At 43.0% G+C, this 18,538-nt stretch overlaps 1 protein-coding gene across 1 annotated transcript in view; it reads left to right on the top strand.

Annotated features, from left to right (window-relative positions):
- The window catches only part of SNAPC4 (small nuclear RNA activating complex polypeptide 4), a 185,220-nt gene that overhangs the window by 27,221 nt on the left and 139,461 nt on the right, over window positions 1-18,538 (top strand). The window contains exons 9-11 of the mRNA XM_082264404.1: window positions 9,853-9,925; window positions 14,152-14,316; window positions 17,542-17,689. Of these exons, the coding sequence (XP_082120530.1) occupies window positions 9,853-9,925; window positions 14,152-14,316; window positions 17,542-17,689 (386 nt within the window). The remainder of the gene's footprint in view (window positions 1-9,852; window positions 9,926-14,151; window positions 14,317-17,541; window positions 17,690-18,538) is intronic.

Here is an 18,538-nt window from a genome sequence, read left to right as displayed (position 1 = left end):
TCACCTCTCCCCTTCCCCACCTTTTTGTTTGTGTGTGTTTTTCTTTGTGGTTTGTCACTTCACTTTCACCTTTTCTTCCTGCACGATGAGTACGGTGTGGGTCTCCGGGCCTACCTTGAAAGTCTTGGGAGGGGGTGGACATGGCCTTCTGGCTTAGTTCGCCCTCTCTCATGGGGTCTCCCTTCGGGGGAGCCCCACCCAGTACTTGGGGTGGGCTGTTTCGGCAGCCCCCCTGGAGAACGGGGTTTGCCAGGTCTCGGCCAGGCAAACCATAGGAAGTACCTCAGTCCCTGTCAGGAGTCTTGCGCCCCGGGGGATCGAGGTATAGGTCCAACCTCTTCGGAGTTCAGACCATTCGCACACCCTGTGCAGTTTTTGTGTGTTTCACATTTGCGTGTGTGCACTTTTTATGCACCGGGTGTTAAGTCTTTTTGAGTGTGTTTCACACGCTATGGGCTTTAAAAAAGAAAAATTAGAGGGCCTCGTCCCCAATTGAAGGCAAGCTCTCCCTAATGCTGTCCACGTTCCAAGCCTCCTGGTAGGGATGGGCTACACTGGGTCTGGCCGGGGGGCCGAGACCGAAAAAGCCCACGGTGTATGTGCCCCTGGGGTGCCTTAATTCTCACTGGTGAGGGGCAGCTCGCCTTGAGTTTTTCGGCACCTTGGTCACTACACCATACACACCTTTTTCGCACCTGCCTCTTGGGCCAGGCCTTTTGGCTTAGACCAGAGGATTTTTTTATTCCGGCCGAAAGGCCTGCCTTTGTACCTCACATTGGCACCTAAGCACTTCTCCACTTCCCTTCCCCCACCTTTTTGTTTGTGTGTGTTTTTCTTTGTTGAGGCACTGCACTTTCACCTTTTTTCTTCCTATGCACGACTTGGAGGGTGTGGGTCCTCGGGCCCAGCCTTGAAAGTCTTGGGAGGGGGTGGATATGGCCTTCTGGCTAAGTCTGCCCTCTCTCATGGCGTCTCCCTTCGGGGGAGCCCCACCTAGTACTTGGGTAGGGCTGTTTCGGCAGCCCCCCTGGAGAAGGGGATTTGCCTGATTTCGGCCAGGCGAGCCATTGGAAGTACCTCAGTCCCTGTCAGGAGTCTTGCGCCCCGGGGGATCAAGGTCAGGGTCCAACCTCTTCAGAGGGGACGACCATTTCGCACACCCTGTGCATTTTTTATTTCTCACGTTTGCGTGTGTGCACTTTTTTATGCACCTGGTGTTAGTCTTTGAGTGTGTTCACACACCACGGACTTTGAAAAAAAATAAAATAAAATTAGAACCCTACATTGCTGACCAAAAGTGAAATGTGTTTGGTTGGAGCCCCATTTTAGTGGTATACGGATAGGCAGGTGTTTTATTTATTTATAATTATATATATATATATATATATATATATATATATATATATATATATATATATATATATATATATATATATATATATATATATATATATATATAATATTTTTTTTTTTTTTTTTTTTTTTTTTTAAAGACGGTACAGTGGTGGGAGAGGTGCCTCCCCCGCACCACTTCCAGTCATTTCTGAGTTTTCTGGAGCCGTCAGTAAGCCCGGAAGCCGATCCGATTAGGCCGATGGCTAGGCAAGAAGTTGAGTGAGTGCAAGGTAGCCCCTACTTGGCCCTATACCCTTAACATCTGATTCTCTGGCTTAATGAGCTAATTTATTTTTATTTTCTTAAAGTCAAAGTATTAAATTTTTCTTTTGCTTTTAAGGCTCCATGTACACGGGACGTTAGAAAAAAACGTCCTGCAAAGCTATTTCTGACGCCGGGAAAAAGCAGCTGTTCAGTAGCTTGCTTTCAGTAGCTTTTTCCATTTGCCTTCGGGTCCGGTATGGAATTTGAGGGTAGCCCCACGCCGAAAAAACGGCGTGGGGTCCCCCCCAAAATCCATACCAGACCCTTATCCGAGCATGCAGCCCAGCAGGCCAGGAAAGGGGAGGGGACGAGCGAGCGGCTCGTCCACCCTTCTGCTGTCCTCTCTTCTTTTCTTCTCCTCTCCGGTCTTCTGCTCTTTTGCTGTCGGCTCTTCTTCTTCCTCCAGTCCTCCGACGACGACGTCTCCGGTGATTATGCCGGTCTCCGGTCTCTGCAGCTTATTATATAGCCATTAGGGGCGTGGCCCCATGATGACGTCATCGGGAGGCCCCGCCCCTCATGGCACAGATGACGTCATCTGTGACATGAGGGGGCGGGGCCTCCCGATGACTTCATATGGGACCACGCCCCTAATGGCTATATAATAAGCTGCAGAGACCGGAGAACGGCATAATCACCGGAGACGTCGTCGGAAAAAGAAGAAGAAGAGCCGACAGCAAAAGAGCAGAAGACCGGAGAGGAGAAGAAAAGAAGAGAAGACAGCAGAAGGGCGGACAGCAAAAGAGCAGAAGACCCCCGGAGAGGAGAAGACAAGAAGAGCCGGATGAAGATTTTTAATAAACTTTCCAAAACGTCTCCTGTCGTTATTTCCATACACTGCCTTTTATGTGGTGAATGAGTAGGGGTACAGTGTACCCCATACCCATTCACATAGGGAGGGGGTCAGGATCTGGGGGGCCCCCTTGTTAAAGGGGGCTTCCAGATTCCGATGAGCCCCCTGCCCGCAGACCCCCACAACCACCGGCCAGGGTTGTGGGAATGAGGCCCTTGTCCTCATCAACATGGGGGGCGAGGTGCTTTGAGGTGGGGGATGCAGAGCTCCCCTTGCCCCAAAGCACCAACACCCCCCCCATGTTGAGGGCATGTGGCCTGGTGTGGTCCAGGGGGGGTGGGGCCGCTCGCTCGTCCCCTCCCCTTTCCTGGCCTGCTGGGCTGCATGCTCGGATAAGGGTCTGGTATGGATTTTGGGGGGGACCCCATGCCGTTTTTTCGGCGTGGGGCTACCCTCAAATTCCATACCGGACCCGAAGGGCCTGGGGGGGACCCCCACGCAGTTTTTTTCCCATTTTTTTTGGTGTGGAGTTCCCCCTCAAGATTCTCACAGTGCAGGTCGCGCCGCAAGTCGGATGCAACTTGCAGTGCGACTTCCATTCAAATCAATAGGCTCCCACAGGGAACCATTGATTTTGAATGGAAGAAAAAACGTATAACGTGGCTGAACGTAGGTTCATCACGTTCAGTCACGTTTAGTCACGTTCGGCCGCGTTTCTGCGTTTGAAACGCCGGGAAACACACGTTCGAACGCAAATAATTGCGTTCTAAAAAAAGTCCCTGAACGCAACTGCCTGCAAATGACTGTAAACGACCATGTGTACATGGACAGATAAGATAACATGGAGCTGCGTTCAGGGGCTTCTAAAAAAAACGCCCAACTGCTCCTAAACGGCCATTTCCAGCGTCCCGTGTACATGGAGCCTAAGGGTAAATGAGAGATCTGGGGTCTTTTTGAGAACCTGATAACCTGATTTGAGGATAAGTTTACATTCCTTGTAATAGGAATAAAAGTAATAATAAAAGAATAATAAAGGGACAATTTAAAAATAAAAAAAAATAAAATAAGTAAAAAACATCTTTTAAGTGCACCATCCCTCGTGCGCAGAAGCAAATGCATACGTAAGTCACGCCCTCATGTGTAAACAGTGTTCAAACCACATATCAATATGATCATTGGTGAGAGTAAAAATTCTAGGCCTCCTCTATACCTCTAAAAGGGTAAGCTGTAAACATTTTTAAAGCGCTGCCTATGGAGATTTTTAAGTACTGTAGTTTGTCGCCATTCCATGAGTGTGTGCAATTTTAAAGCATGACATTTGCTCGGCGTAATATCTTTCACGTTTTACAAAAAATTGGGAAAACTTTAGGGTTTTTTTTTTTTTTTTTTTTTAATTCATGAAAGTGTATTTTTTCCAAAATTGTGTTTGAAAGACTGCTGCGCAAATACAGTGTGACATAAAATATTGCATTGATCGCCATTTTATTCCCTAGGGTCTCTGCTAAAATATACAGTGGGTACGGAAAGTATTCAGACCCCCTTAAATTTTTCACTCTTTGTTATATTGCAGCCATTTGCTAAAATTATTTAAGTTCATTCTTCTTCCTCATGAATGTACACATAGCACCCCATACTGACAGAAAAACACAGAATTGTTAACATTGTTGCAGATTTATTAAAAAAGAAAAACTGAAATATCACATGGTCCTAAGTATTCAGACCCTTTGCTGTGACACTCATATATTTAACTCAGGTGCTTTCCATTTCTTCTGATCATCCTTGAGATGGTTCTACACCTTCATTTGAGTCCAGCTGTGTTTGATTATACTGATTGGACTTGATTAGGAAAGCCACACACCTGTCTATATAAGACCTTTCAGATCACAATGCATGTCAGAGCAAATGAGAATCATGAGGTCAAAGGAACTGCCTGAAGAGCTCAGAGACAGAATTGTGGCAAGGCACAGATCTGGCCAAGGTTACAAAAAGATTTCTGCTGCACTTAAGGTTCCTAAGAGCACAGTGGCCTCCATAATCCTCAAATGGAAGACGTTTGGGACGACCAGAACCCTTCCTAGAGCTGGCCGTCCGGCCAAACTGAGCTATCGGGGGAGAAGAGCCTTGGTGAGAGAGGTAAAGAAGAACCCAAAGATCACTGTGGCTGAGCTCCAGAGATGCAGTCAGGAGATGGGAGAAAGTTGTAGAAAGACAACCATCACTGCCGCCCTCCACCAGTCGGGGCTTTATGGCAGAGTGGCCCGACGGAAGCCTCTCCTCAGTTTAAGACACATGAAAGCCCGCATGGAGTTTGCTAAAAAAACACCTGAAGGACTCCAAGATGGTGAGAAATAAGATTCTCTGGTCTGATGAGACCAAAATAGAACTTTTTGGCCTTAATTCTAAGCGGTATGTGTGGAGAAAAACAGGCACTGCTCATCACCTGTCCAATACAGTCCCAACAGTGAAGCATGGTGGTGGCAGCATCATGCTGTGGGGGTGTTTTTCAGCTGCAGGGACAGGACGACTGGTTGCAATCGAGGGAAAGATGAATGCGGCCAAATACAGGGATATCCTGGACAAAAACCTTCTCCAGAGTGCTCTGGACCTCAGATTGGGCCGAAGGTTTACCTTCCAACAAGACAATGACCCTAAGCACACAGCTAAAATAACGAAGGAGTGGCTTCACAACAACTCTGTGACTGTTCTTGAATGGCCCAGCCAGAGCCCTGACTTAAACCCAATTGAGCATCTCTGGAGAGACCTAAAAATGGCTGTCCACCAACGTTTACCATCCAACCTGACAGAACTGGAGAGGATCTGCAAGGAGGAATGGCAGAGGATCCCCAAATCCAGGTGTGAAAGACTTGTTGCATCTTTCCCAAAAAGACTCCTGGCTGTATTAGATCAAAAGGAGGCTTCTACTAAATACTGAGCAAAGGGTCTGAATACTTAGGACCATGTGATATTTCAGTTTTTCTTTTTTAATAAATCTGCAACAATGTCAACAATTCTGTGTTTTTCTGTCAGTATGGGGTGCTATGTGTACATTCATGAGGCAGAAGAATGAACTTAAATGATTTTAGCAAATGGCTGCAATATAACAAAGAGTGAAAAATTTAAGGAGGTCTGAATACTTTCTGTACCCACTGTATATAATATGAAAACATTTTTGTGAATTCTAAGTAATTTTCTAGCAAGAAATACTAATTTTAAACTTGTAAACAAAAAGTTACAGAAAAGGCCTGGTCAGCAAGTGGATAATAGAGATTTGTGGTGTACTATATTGGAGCTGCTGCTAGCATCAATGCGTGTTCCCACACTAGGTTTAGATAAAGTGACAATATGATAGATGATGCACTGCTCAGATTCAGTGCTCAAAATAAACAATAAAAAATGATATCACCAATAGATAAATGAAATGAATAAATTCTATAACTAAAGAACTCTATACTTGTGTCCAAATCAATGGTTTGAGATCTCAATATGTAGTCCAGTAATGTATAATTCATGTGATTCAATCAAATTATACATGTATAATGGTAAACCAAATGTGTTATACTTCCTCAGTGTCAGAAAAACGTATCCTCCTGAGGAGCCAACACATTAGCAGCGCTAATTTAAAATCCTAATATCTCCGAAGAGAGTTCTCAATTGATCAGAAACAATAATCTTAAATACGCAGTCTATGATGAAGCAAGTCTATTTTCTTTTCCACTGGTGTACCAGGTATTCAAAAAGCATGCACTTTCACCACACCTCTTGTGCCGCTCCCTAGGTAGTGCTCACTCACTAAATAGACTTGTATTTTACACCCTTTTGGGTTCCGCAGCTCCTTACAACAGAATGTCACCAATCCCAGCTTAATGGTCAGTGTGTCCAGCGGGTAAACTCCAGTGTTCCAATTCGTGGTATTGTGCATGCAAATACAAAGGGAACTCATAGAGCAGCATTGCTTAAAACTTTTGTTTATTGAATCTTCCCCTTATCCCTTCATACATTGCACTCACATAACATCAAATAGTAAAAGCGTGTATATCCATACATCTAGATAGGTAAACTTGCGCAGTCTGGTAACGCTGTACCAATCTCACCCTCCGCTGCTTTGTGCTGGCTATTCAGAGGTTTCCCGGGAAGAATGTACAGCGTCCAGGTGACCGCTGGCTCACGCCCTCTCTTCAAGGTCTCCAGCTGTAGTAACCAACTCTATCTCCCCCCCACCAGTGGTGTTCTCCAACCTCTGAGAGGTTCTTTTGGCCAGATAGAGTTGGTTACTGCAGCTGGAGTTCTTGAGGAGAACCTCCGAACAGCCGGCACACAGCAGCGGAGGGTGAGATCGGTACAGCGGTACTAGAGTCTGCAAGTTTACCTATCTAGATGTATGGATATACACTCTTTTACTTTTTGATATGTGAGTGCAATGTATGAAGGGATAAGGGGAATATTCAATAAACAAAAGTGTTTTTTTTTTTTTTTTAAGCAATACTGTTCTAGGAGTTCCCTTTCTATTTGCATACTCAGTAGCATGAATTGGAACACTGGAGTTTACCCGCTTGACACACTGACCGTTAAGCTGGGATTGGTGACATTCTGTTGTCTGAGGTGTAAGGAGTTGCGGAACCAGTGATTGAGAATAACAAAAGGGTGTAAAATACAAGTCTACTTGGTGAGTGAGCACTACCTAGGGAGCGGCACAAGAGGTATGGTGAAGGTGCATGCTTTTTGAATACCTGGTACACCGGTGGAAAAGAAAAGAGACTTGCTTCATCATAGACTGTGTATTTAAGATTATTGTTTCTGATCAATTGAGAACTCTCTTTGGAGATATTATGATTTTAATTAGTGCTGCTAATGTGTTGGCTCCTCAGGAGGATACGTTTTTCTGACACTGAGGAAGTTTAACCTGTGACAGTGGCGGGTATCAGATCCCTGCCCTTCTCACTAACTCGTGACCAAGGACCAGCCAATATCACACCCTGCCATCACTCGCGTAACAATGCCACTCTCAGCTGCACCCTGCACAAAGATTTTCCAGCTGGCGGGTCCACAATCTAGATGCCAGCAGGCAGAGAGCGATTGTCACCGGCTAATTAAGCAATTAACCCTTCCACTGCCACCACCTCCTTTATTTATTTTCAGAGCCGGAGGAAGCTCTTAACTTTAGAAATCCCAATTATGATTTGAGAATCCCAATTATGATTTGAGAATAATCGTCTGTTACACACACTGTCACCACAGACAGGAATGTTCAGCGGATTTATTCTATACAGTAGCACTCTTCAAGAGACAGGTTCTTTGTTAGTTTGCATTAAGAGCTTAGGGACAAGATTAACACTTTTCAAAATAAGGTTTAATAATAAAAAGGTTAAAATTGGTGCAAATAAGAATATTTACAGAAAAAGGTGTTTCAAAGAAATAGACACAATTCAGCAATTTAGAAAAATAAGATAGAATTGAGAAGTAAGAATACTTGCATTCAATGTCCTTGGTGTTATCAGAGTTCAGAAGCTGAGCCAGTTGTGATTGGTTCTCAAACTTGATAGATGTTCCCTCTTGATGTTACCCTGGGAACTCCTGATAGCAAAGTTTGAGCAAGCTTTTCTCTAGGATCAAAGGGGCGTTGACGGACACGGGCTGTCCTGGGTTTATGACAAATTTCAAGACCTCCTTTGTGGACAGAGTAATACCACTCTTAATATCTCAAAATATGTAATGGTTACATTCTTTAAACTGCTAGTTTATCATTCAGCATGTAATTTGCCATCAAAAGATACTAAACATGGATACATTCCATCACACAGGGAATATCTTATCGCTATCTTCTATTCTATATGGGATAGGGTGGTCATGCATGGTCTTAATTCGATCAGTATGACATTTCTCATCCAAATATATACTTATTGTAAATGTGTCATGTTCCTGTCTGCATTTATGAATTGTGTATGTATTGTTACATTTTCTAATGAACAGCTTGGTTGCGTGGTATTTGACACAGCTCTGGTCAGCCTTAATGGATTTGCTCAGTTTTATGACCGGCCTGTGCTAGAAGAACAACATCTGGCCAGGTTTTCCTGTCTGTGCTGTGATAACGGTTCATTTGAAGGGCCCAGCCCCCTGCATTCTTTGAGTTAATTGAGATAGGGAGAGGGGGGAAAAATATCACTGAGTATATCTGGTCTGCCTGTCATGAACAAAATGGTTGCTTGCGGCAGCTTTTAGTATATCCAGTGCAGGATATCATTACATAACCCATTTGGTTTACAGTTTTGGTTTTATTAATAGCAGCAGCTGTACCTTTTTTATCAAGGTCTGTTTTACTGGTGCTTATCAGCATTTATTTACACATATACATGTATAGTTCTAAGCGCTGGGTGAGCAAGTAGCAGTGGTAATTACATCCTATTGTTTCTTACTCCTATTTTTAATACATGTATAATAATAGTGCAAAAAAAGCCCATGTGAATTAATCCACATTTTAGGTCTTCAAATAAGTGCCTGAAACCGTCACACACTATGTGCCTCCCTGGTGCTCTGTGCTCTCAGAACTCTCTCCCCCAGATGGATGTCATAGAGCATGTATATTATCCTCCCAGATTGGGGTAGTAATTGCCACCTTCTCCTCCTCTGTAATGCTAAAGGGACTCTGTGAATACCTCCTCCTGGATTTAATATTTGTGAATATTATGCCTTTAAGACCACATCAGATTCATGCTGCCCAAATACCTCGTTCATATATGGGAGATATCAAACAGCCTCTCACTGTGCAGTATTATGGTTAGGTTAAACGTTTTATTAAATCCAATGCATTTACACTTTAAAACTTTTAAATGTGCCTCAATACAAAATTCCCAGGCTTCACTTCCGAATTGACGTCACTTTTGGTCTGCGTCTGACTCCGCCCGCCATATGCCTTTGGTAATGGAGAGCCCCGATACTGAAGTGTGCTGAGTGGGACTCTCCAGGTTTAGAATAAATGGTGTTCTGTAATCCAGAGGTATATACTTTTCATACTGGTTACGTCACCTTGCCTGTGACGTAATGCGTAGCACGCCTGCAGTAGCACTATCCTCTCTCCTTCGAGGACAAGGAAGCAGCAGGGGGAGCCTTTGGCTCATGCTACTGTCAATTATATCCTGGGAGTAGGGGGTGGGATGGAGCCTCGCTGTGTCTCTATGGATGCACACAGCTCAGTTTGGGGGAGAGCACAAAGGTGCACCGCCATAGGATGCAGCTTTCTATGTGGGCGCACAGAGGAGGAGCCAAGAACACCAGCAGGGGACCCCAAAAGAAGAGGTTCAGAGCTGCCCTGTTTTTTTTTTTTTTTTTTTTTTCTTATCATATAAAACCACTTCAATACTTCAGTTTTCTTTTTTAATGTTTTTTAAAATGTTTTCTGTTTTTAGCCAACTTAAGGAGGATGTGTTGCTGGGACAACGAACTGATTCCCATGACTGGGACAAAATAGCCAACATCAATGTAAGTGGTTGTTATTCTTATTCTTTAAATGAGCACTGTAAGGGGTTTGTTTATTCCATCGCCAGTACGTGCCATAGTATTCTTCAGACATGTAGAAAAAGGTTTCTTCCCCCTGCAGAGTTTATACCACATGTGTCAAATACAAAGCCGGTGGGCTTAATCTGGTCCGCCATGTTATTTCATGTGACCCTCGCACCCAGGGGGAGGGGTGAAAGTGAAATGTGGACAGCCTGTGAAAGAGCTGAACCCTGCAGGTGTACATAGTGCACGCCCCAGCACTCTGCATGCAGCCCACCCCTGAGCTCTGCACTCTATTCGTAGCCCACCCCTGAACCCCGCACTCTGTTCATAGCGCACCTCTGCTACTCTGGCATGTATTGCCCTGTAAGATCCTCCTACTGCTAGTACATTTTGGCCACATCCACTGTTCGGTGTATTTTTACGTGAGGGAGGGGACTATTTGAGTTCCTGCGCCTAGTCTCTGAAAAAAACCCAGGGATACATTTATATAGTTTGCAGATTACAACTGGCCCTTTGAGGACAGCCATAATGCCAATGGGTCCCACAATGAAGTTTGAGTTTGACACCCCTGGTTTATATTTATGAACATATATCTAATTTTTCGCTCATTGACAGACGCAGTTGATATCAGTAGGGTTATACTGCCCCCTACAGGAGTAGGACACTAGGCAGAAAAAAAGTTCTGGCTACGCCTATGAGCAGTCCCAGGGGGTATACCCTCTCACTTCCTGCTATAGGATGTCAGTTTTAATCTGCTTAGTCAGGAGTAAGGACCTTAGTTCCTTGCTTGGATCTCTGGTCCTGGCAAGATTTTTAGATAATTTTTTGTTAGCTAGTTTTTTTTTCCGGATTGTTCCTGTGAGATCTACAAGCAATTATGCTGGATCTGAGCAACGGGCTGGATGTTGAGATCCAGTGGTCACCTCAGCCGGCCAACGAGCGCGTGCAGGCCCTAGCTCCACGCTGGATCGGCTGCGATCTAGTCCCACTGGACGGGGACTGGTCCCGCAAGTTAAACGTCTCGCCAGGTCGCATACGGCCGGTCTCAGCCTGAGTCGCAGTGTCCTATTTGGCCGACAGCCCCCCCACCTCGGTGGAGAAGGGTTCTATCAGGAGTTGGCGCCCGCTTGTTCCGGTATGGTGAGTAACATGTTCCCCCTGACTGGTTTTGGGGTGGACGCGGGCCCCTCCCTGGGATGGTCGGACCCTTACAATCCGGGTTCCCCTCTGTCCTATTACGCACCCCCGCCTATCTGCCTCTTCCCTCCCCTCCCCTCCTCACTACTGGGGATGTTGGGATGTGACTCCAGGGGGCTGAATCTGGGTTACAGGCCGCAGATGAGGCCGAACAATCGTGCAAGGGGGTTGCTACCTGTTTTTTCCAGGCCCATCTACCGATCGATCCGTTTGTGGGCGGGGGGGTCCCCTTTAGCACAGTGGGCCGCCATTTTCTTGTAGCCTACATGTACTCTGTACGGCAGCGGCCATCTTGGTACACCCAGCTCATATTTCAGTGCATGAGTTTCACTGTATGGGAGTTCCTGGAGGTGTGTATGTGGGTGAAGCCCCTCCCTAGACCCGGGTGCAATGATCTGCAGACATTCGATGAATCCTACATACCTGGTTGACTATGTTTAGCTTTGTGGACTTGTTTCTGCTGTCCCACCCCTAATTTATGGCACTGCTTTGGGACGTCCCTACTGATATCAATTAAGAAAACTGCGTCTGTCAATGAGCGAAAGAGAAAACTGGATTTTTGACTTACCGTAAAATCCTTTTCTCTGTCGCTCATTGACTGACGCAGTACCCGCCCCTCTAGTTTTGAGTTGGGTTGGTATGATTTCTCTGACACTGCTTTGATACAAAACTGACATCCTGTGACATCCTATAGCAGGAAGTGAGAGGGTATACCCCCTGGGACTGCCCATAGGCGTAGCCAGAACTTTTTTTCTGCCTAGTGTCCTACTCCTGTAGGGGGCAGTATAACCCTGCTGATATCAATTAGGAAGACTGCGTCTATCAATGAGCGACAGAGAAAAGGTTTTTACGGTAAGTCAAAAATCCATTTTTTTTTTTTTAGTAAGTGCAAGAAACCTAAGATGAGACTAAAAAGGTGCAAGTGAGCCATAAAAATAGCAAAAGCCTGCATATAACAGACTATGGACCCCATTTGCAGCTGGCATAAATCAGAATGCTGAGAAGGAGCCCAGAAAAGTCTCTCTTTGAATGATTAAGGATAGAATTGTGTTTCATTGTTCAGCATTGAAGTCTGGCATCAATGGCATTCTGGGTCTCTTTTAATTTGAGTTCTATCTGCAAGGAGTATGCATGTTTCTCCAAATTAGTATGGGCTTCTAACACCTTTCTGGTTCCCTGCAACAATTTAAAAACATAAGCTTTCGATCTGGTGCTTGTGTTCCACTGTAATCCCAATGTTCAGATGTACACGCCTCCTGAGTAAATAGTTTGGTACTCTTTTTATATAGCTATAAAAATTAGAGTTAAGCTGTCTATAGATGGATTGAATCTTGAATCGAATCGAATCTCGGTTTAACAGTGACCGGCCGAGATTCCATCCTTTGAATGGACAGGCTGATTGTACCCAGGTTGATCCATGTTACATAGTAGTTGAGGTTGAATAAAGACAATAGTCCATCCAGTTCAACCTGTGTAAGTGTGAATCATTTCCCATACCCCTGAATGTTTTTATCATTGAGATGTGTGTCCAAGAGTCTTTTAAAAGTAGCCATACTCCCCGCAGTTACTACCGTTTTCTGGTAGAGAATTCCCCAGTCTTGTAGCCCTTACTGTAAAGAACCCCCTGCGTAGCCTGAGGTTAAAACGATTCTCCTCCAATCGCATTGTATGGCATCGTGCCCTCATGCATTCCTTGCGACTGAATGTTTTTTTTTCGATGTTCTGAGCACCGTTGAGGCATTTGTATATTGCTATCATGTCCCCTCTCAGGCGTCTCTTCTCTAGGGAGAATAAATCAAGTATTTCTAAATGCTGTTTAGAAATGGTACAACCTGCATGTTAGATTTTTAGAATGTCATTATTGCTACCGGCTATAACTGCTAACAGTAATGATTGTGCTCTCCCAGCATCAACAGCTCCCTGCGATCCCCCGCCAGAAGAACAGAATAGCTCAACCATAGAGATTCTCCCATCAACTCTGACCGTGTTGATGGGGGGAGTTGAGCAACCCGTGGTTGCAGGAATAAAATTACCATAATCTATGGCTTGCCTAATAATTATAGTGTATCTGACTGTGGCAGGAATGTTATTGTGTAATCTGCCTTGGGAAGGAGGATTATTTGAATGGCTTAAGCCAGCAATAGATAATTTTAATCTCTTGCTGAACCGGCCTATATTCAAACCATGCATGGGCAGGCTGAATGTATGTAAGTTGATTGATTGACCAACTTGGGTACAACTAGCCTGTCGGATTTTACATGCGATTATTGTAAGTGGCTGTTATAGCCGCTAGCAATAATTACTGTCTTCTGACAAGAGGGGGTGGCTTCCCCTCCTGGAAGAACAGTGGTTTGGTGGGAGAAATTACTCTGCCAACACTCTGTGTTGATGTGGGAATCAAATGAATTTCTTTCCTGCAACCCGTGGTTGTGCACCGTCTATGGCCGCACTAAGAGTGCTAAGATGCTTGAGCAATGTTCTCTCAGCATAACAAATGTAGGGATGAAATTAAAAAAACAAATGCTATATGCATGCAGGGAACTGGTTTGGAGCGAATGCTGGTCACTTCACCATAATTCTGGAACTTAGGTTTGTGATCCCTGCAGAAGGAAAGAATCAGCTGTTTAAAACTTTGCTTTACCTTTTTAAAAAGATCACATAAATGTTTCCCCATTTCCTTTGTTCCCGGCAATCTTCTCCTAGGTGTCCCTTTAAAAAAAAAGGAGGTTGTACTGTTACACTGAATGCTAGGGAAACTTTTAAGTATCCAAATGATCACATTGCATTTTCAGATGCTGGCTGGTAATCGTAGAGATCCAACTCTATCAGAAATGGCATACAGAGCTTTACCTAGGTTTAGGGTCTCTCAGTGCCACAAAATGTCAAGACAAAAGAAATAGCGTTTAGGATGATGTCTGAGAATAGTTCATTCAGCTTAGCACAAGGTTCATTTTAAGTGCTTTTTGTGTAACAATTTTCTGTTTTTGCACTGAATAATTCTGGTCCAGTTTGAAGGAATGCACACCCCGGAGCGACTGTGCAAGATTTGGCAGAATTCTGAGCACCCGCACATCAACCAAGAGGTCTGGTCAGAAGGAGAGATCGAAAAATTAAAAGAGATAGCAAAGGATCATAACTTTGTCGACTGGCAAGCTATCGCACAGGAATTGGGGGTCAGTGTTCAGTAGTTAAGGACAAAAATATAAAGCCACTCACATTGCTACTGGAATATGTTTTCTTTCCACAGATTAGCTGAACAAACAAACAAGACTCAATCTTTTTAAAATGTAGGCAATTAGAAGTGACACTATCCAGCCATTTTAAACCTTTTAAAAGTAAAAGTTCTGCCTAAAAAAACTGACATTACTAGATGGCTATTATTAACCTTATTAGTTGTCTAAGCCTCTTTCATGCAACCCCTGAAACTAGTTTCATTTTGGTACTGGTGTCTGACATCTGGGCTTTATTACTACAATTCTCTTATTCAGTGACAATGCTATAGTGCCCAGTAAGGGCATTCTCAATCAATGGGATAATACCAGTTGTTGTCTGGGCTCAGTCAGAGATGTCAGGCCCTGGGAACAAACTAAAAATGGTTTAGAGGGAAACACAGAAAAGGACTGTCTAGCTAATAAGGGGAGCAGTAGCTGTCTTGTGGTGTTTGCTCCTAACCAGGGATTTACTTTTGAAAGTCTAATGATGTAATCTCCCACACCTGTACACGCTGTAGGAACCAGAGCAATTTTTACAATTGTGCTATGGACCTGTATGTTCTGTATAAATAGCTTTGTTGTCATTGCTTAAGATAACAAAGTAATAATAAAAAAAAAAATATATATATATATATATATATATATATATATATATATATATATATATATATATATATATATATATATATGTATATGTGTGTGTGTTTGTATGCACACACACAGTATCTCACAAAAGTGAGTACACCCCTCACATTTTTGTAGATTTTTTTTATTATAACTTTTCATGTAACAACACTGAAGAAATAACACTTTGCTATAATGTAAGGTTTTTTTTATACTGGTTCAGATGGTGTCAAGCATGTGTGACGGCAACCAGGTGAGGAGTACAAAGACAAGTGTGTCTTGCTTACAGTCAAGCATAGTGGTGGAAGTGTCATGGTCTGGGGCTGCATGAGTACTGCTGGCACTGGGAAGCTACAGTTCATTGAGGGAACAATGAATACCAACATGTACTGTGATATACCGAAGCAGAGCATGATCCCCCTCCCTTCGGGGACTGGGCCACAGGGCAGTATTCCAACATAACGACCCCAAACATAACCTGTAAAGCTCTGGTGAACTCCATGCCCAAGAGGGTTAAGGCAGTGCTGGAAAATAATGGTGGCCACACAAAATATTGACATTTTAGGCCCAATTTGGACATTTCACTTAGGGGTGTACTCACTTTTGTTGCCAGCACTTTAGACATTAATGGCTGTGTGTTGAGGTATTTTAAGGGAACAGCAAATTTACACTGTAATACAAGCTGTACACTCACTACTTTACATTGTAGAAAAGTGTCATAAAATATTTACAAACATGCGAGGGGTGCACTGAGATACTGTGTATGTATGTATGCATGTGTGTGTATATATGTGTATATATATATATATATATATATATATATATATATATATATATATATGTGTATGTATATGCAAATGCATGTCTGAAACTGTGCGGTCGCTCGTAAATGCATGTTTACTTCTATGCATGAAGATCAGAAGTAAAGGATATTTGGAACAACAATTGGATTGCATCTTCTATTATTTGATGGTAAGAAGGGAGTGCCACAATAGATGTAATCTTTGTGCAAAAGAGATCTACACAGCAGAGGTGTCCCACCTTGAAATTATGTGTGTATGTGTGTGTGTATATGTGTGTATATATATATATATATATATATATATATATATATATATATATATATATATATATATATATATATATATATATATATATATATATATATATATATATATATATATATATATTAGAGGGAGAGAGAGATACAGCTTTTTAGGGCAAAAAGGCTTTCTTTTTGTTGTTTTGTCTGGCAAAAAAAATGATTTTCTCAATCCTTAGACCTAATGTAACAAAACAACTTTTTCGTTATTCAACCACTGTTTAAAAAAAAATAGTGCTGCTGTGGATAAGTATACATTTTTATTCTGTGATTTGTCCTTTTTAAAGTGGTTCTAAAGCTCAAGGTTTTTTTTCATGCATTCTATGTATGAAGGTAAAAAACCTTCTCTGTACAGCAGCCCTCCAGCCCCCCTATTACTTACCTGAGCCCCATCGCGATCATGAGATCTGCACAAGAGCCTTGGCTCTTCGGGGACTCACCCTCCTCAGTGGCTGAGACAGTGGCTCCCACTTCTGTCAATCACAGCCAGTGAGACAATAAGGAGAGTGAGGGGACACAAAGCAGTGGCTTGGGAGGGAGCCTCCTTGGGTACCCCACACAGTAAGCCGCTTCCTCTGGGGGCACTTGGCACCAGGGAGGGGCCTGGAGTACCAACTGAGGACCCAAGAAGAGGAAGATCGGGGCTGCTTTGTGCAAAACCCCTACACAGGGCGGGTGAGTATGACATGTTTGTTATTTAAAGAAAAAAAAAAAGAAATCACAATTGCCTTTAAAACCACTTTAAAATTATGATTCTGGTACAAAGCATTGCACAGTTATTTACAAATTAAATCGTGTTTTTTGAGGGTTGGGTTCTAAATTTTGTGCATTTTTGAATAATAGTTGAAGGGAGAAGGAGTTAATTAGGGTTGACAGGGGATTAAACAGTGGCAAAATTTATTTAGAAACCCAAAATACTTTTTTTTTTTTTTTTTCCTTGACCGGTTTCTATAACTGACATCTGCAGATCATCCCTTTTGATCTGCAGATGCATGAAACAGAATAGATAGCAAAATAGCAATGGTACTTAGTAACTCTGTTGTCTCTGAACATTGTTGCTAAACTCTTAGTTAAAAAGTTATTTTGATAGCAGCAGCTGCTAGAGGTCCTGTATTTACACAGCAACTTAATTAGAGCCAAAAATTGCTAGGGTGTTGGAAGGGGGTCGCGGCAGCACCACAGAAGGACTAAATGTGCTACATATGTCCTGTGTGCTATGAATACCTTTTTAGGCATGTGTCCAGTTAACATTGCTGACATTTTGGCTTAAAGATTCAGTGACCTAAAATTGAGAGATTTTTTATTTCTGGGCAGATGTGGAATGTTGAATCACTTTAGTGCCTTCTTATGTCTTCCAGAGACTGTACTGATGAGAACTCTGCAGACATAAGATAATCTCAGCCTTGTAGTCCCTGAAAAAAATAGGAGCAGTAAATCTGTCCCTGTCTTCCTTCCTACAGACTCAACGTACAGCGTTTCAGTGTCTTCAGACATTCCAGTGCAATAACAAAGCCTTCAAAAGGAGTGAGTTCACCAAGGAGGAAGATGAGATGTTGAAACGTTTTATCCAGCGAATGAGGGTTGGGGAACACATTCCTTATAAAAAAAGTGAGTGTTAATGCCAAGTGTCCAGAAAAGTGAGTGTTAAATGCCAAGTGTCAACTAAGGACAGCCATATTTGCTTTACCTCCTGCTGAAAGCAATTGGTCCCCAGGAAAAGGGAACCCTGGCCATGCAGCAGTTCTCTAGGTACTACATTCATTTTGTTAGCAGCTATTTTGAATAATTAGCTGCAGGATCCAGTCACAGAACAGTGTCCCATAAAGCTTTCTGCTGTTACTTTGCAGCACAAGTATAGAAAATGATTTCTGTGTTTCCGAACATTCTACAGCACTGTGATTGTGCTTCAAGTCATCAATGTGAGAGTAGAATGACTCCAAATATCTCAGATTTTGTTGTGCTTTCGGGGGCAACCCCTATGTTCGTAAATAACGTTTTCATAGTATAATAGGATTTACTGTGGGTATCCATTGATACACCAGAGGTGGGGAAGGTTGCATCCATTTATGGGCTAAAAATAGTGTTTTACGTATGGGCATTCTAGTGTATCTAGGCCAGAGTTCTTGGTCTAATAATTATTATTATAATAATACAGGATTTGTATAGTACCAACAGTTTGCACAATGCTTTACAACATGAGGACAGACAGTACAGTTACAATACAATTCAATACAGGAGAAACCAGAGGGCCCTTCTCGTTAGACCTTACAATCTAAAAGGTAGGGTCAAGTGATGCAAAAGGTAATAACTGTGGAGGATGAGCTGATGGAAAAAATAAAAGTATAGTTGTTGGGTGGAGGCAGGATAAGCTTCTCTGAAGAGAAAAGTTTTCAGGGAACGCCTAAAAGTGGATAGTGTTGGAGATAGTCTGACAGACTGAGCTGGGGGAATTCCAAA

Source organism: Pelophylax lessonae (assembly GCF_965119305.1).
Source record: "Pelophylax lessonae genome assembly, chromosome: 7".
Classification (NCBI taxonomy): domain Eukaryota; kingdom Metazoa; phylum Chordata; class Amphibia; order Anura; family Ranidae; genus Pelophylax; species Pelophylax lessonae.
This window is presented reverse-complemented; position numbering and strand designations above follow the sequence as displayed.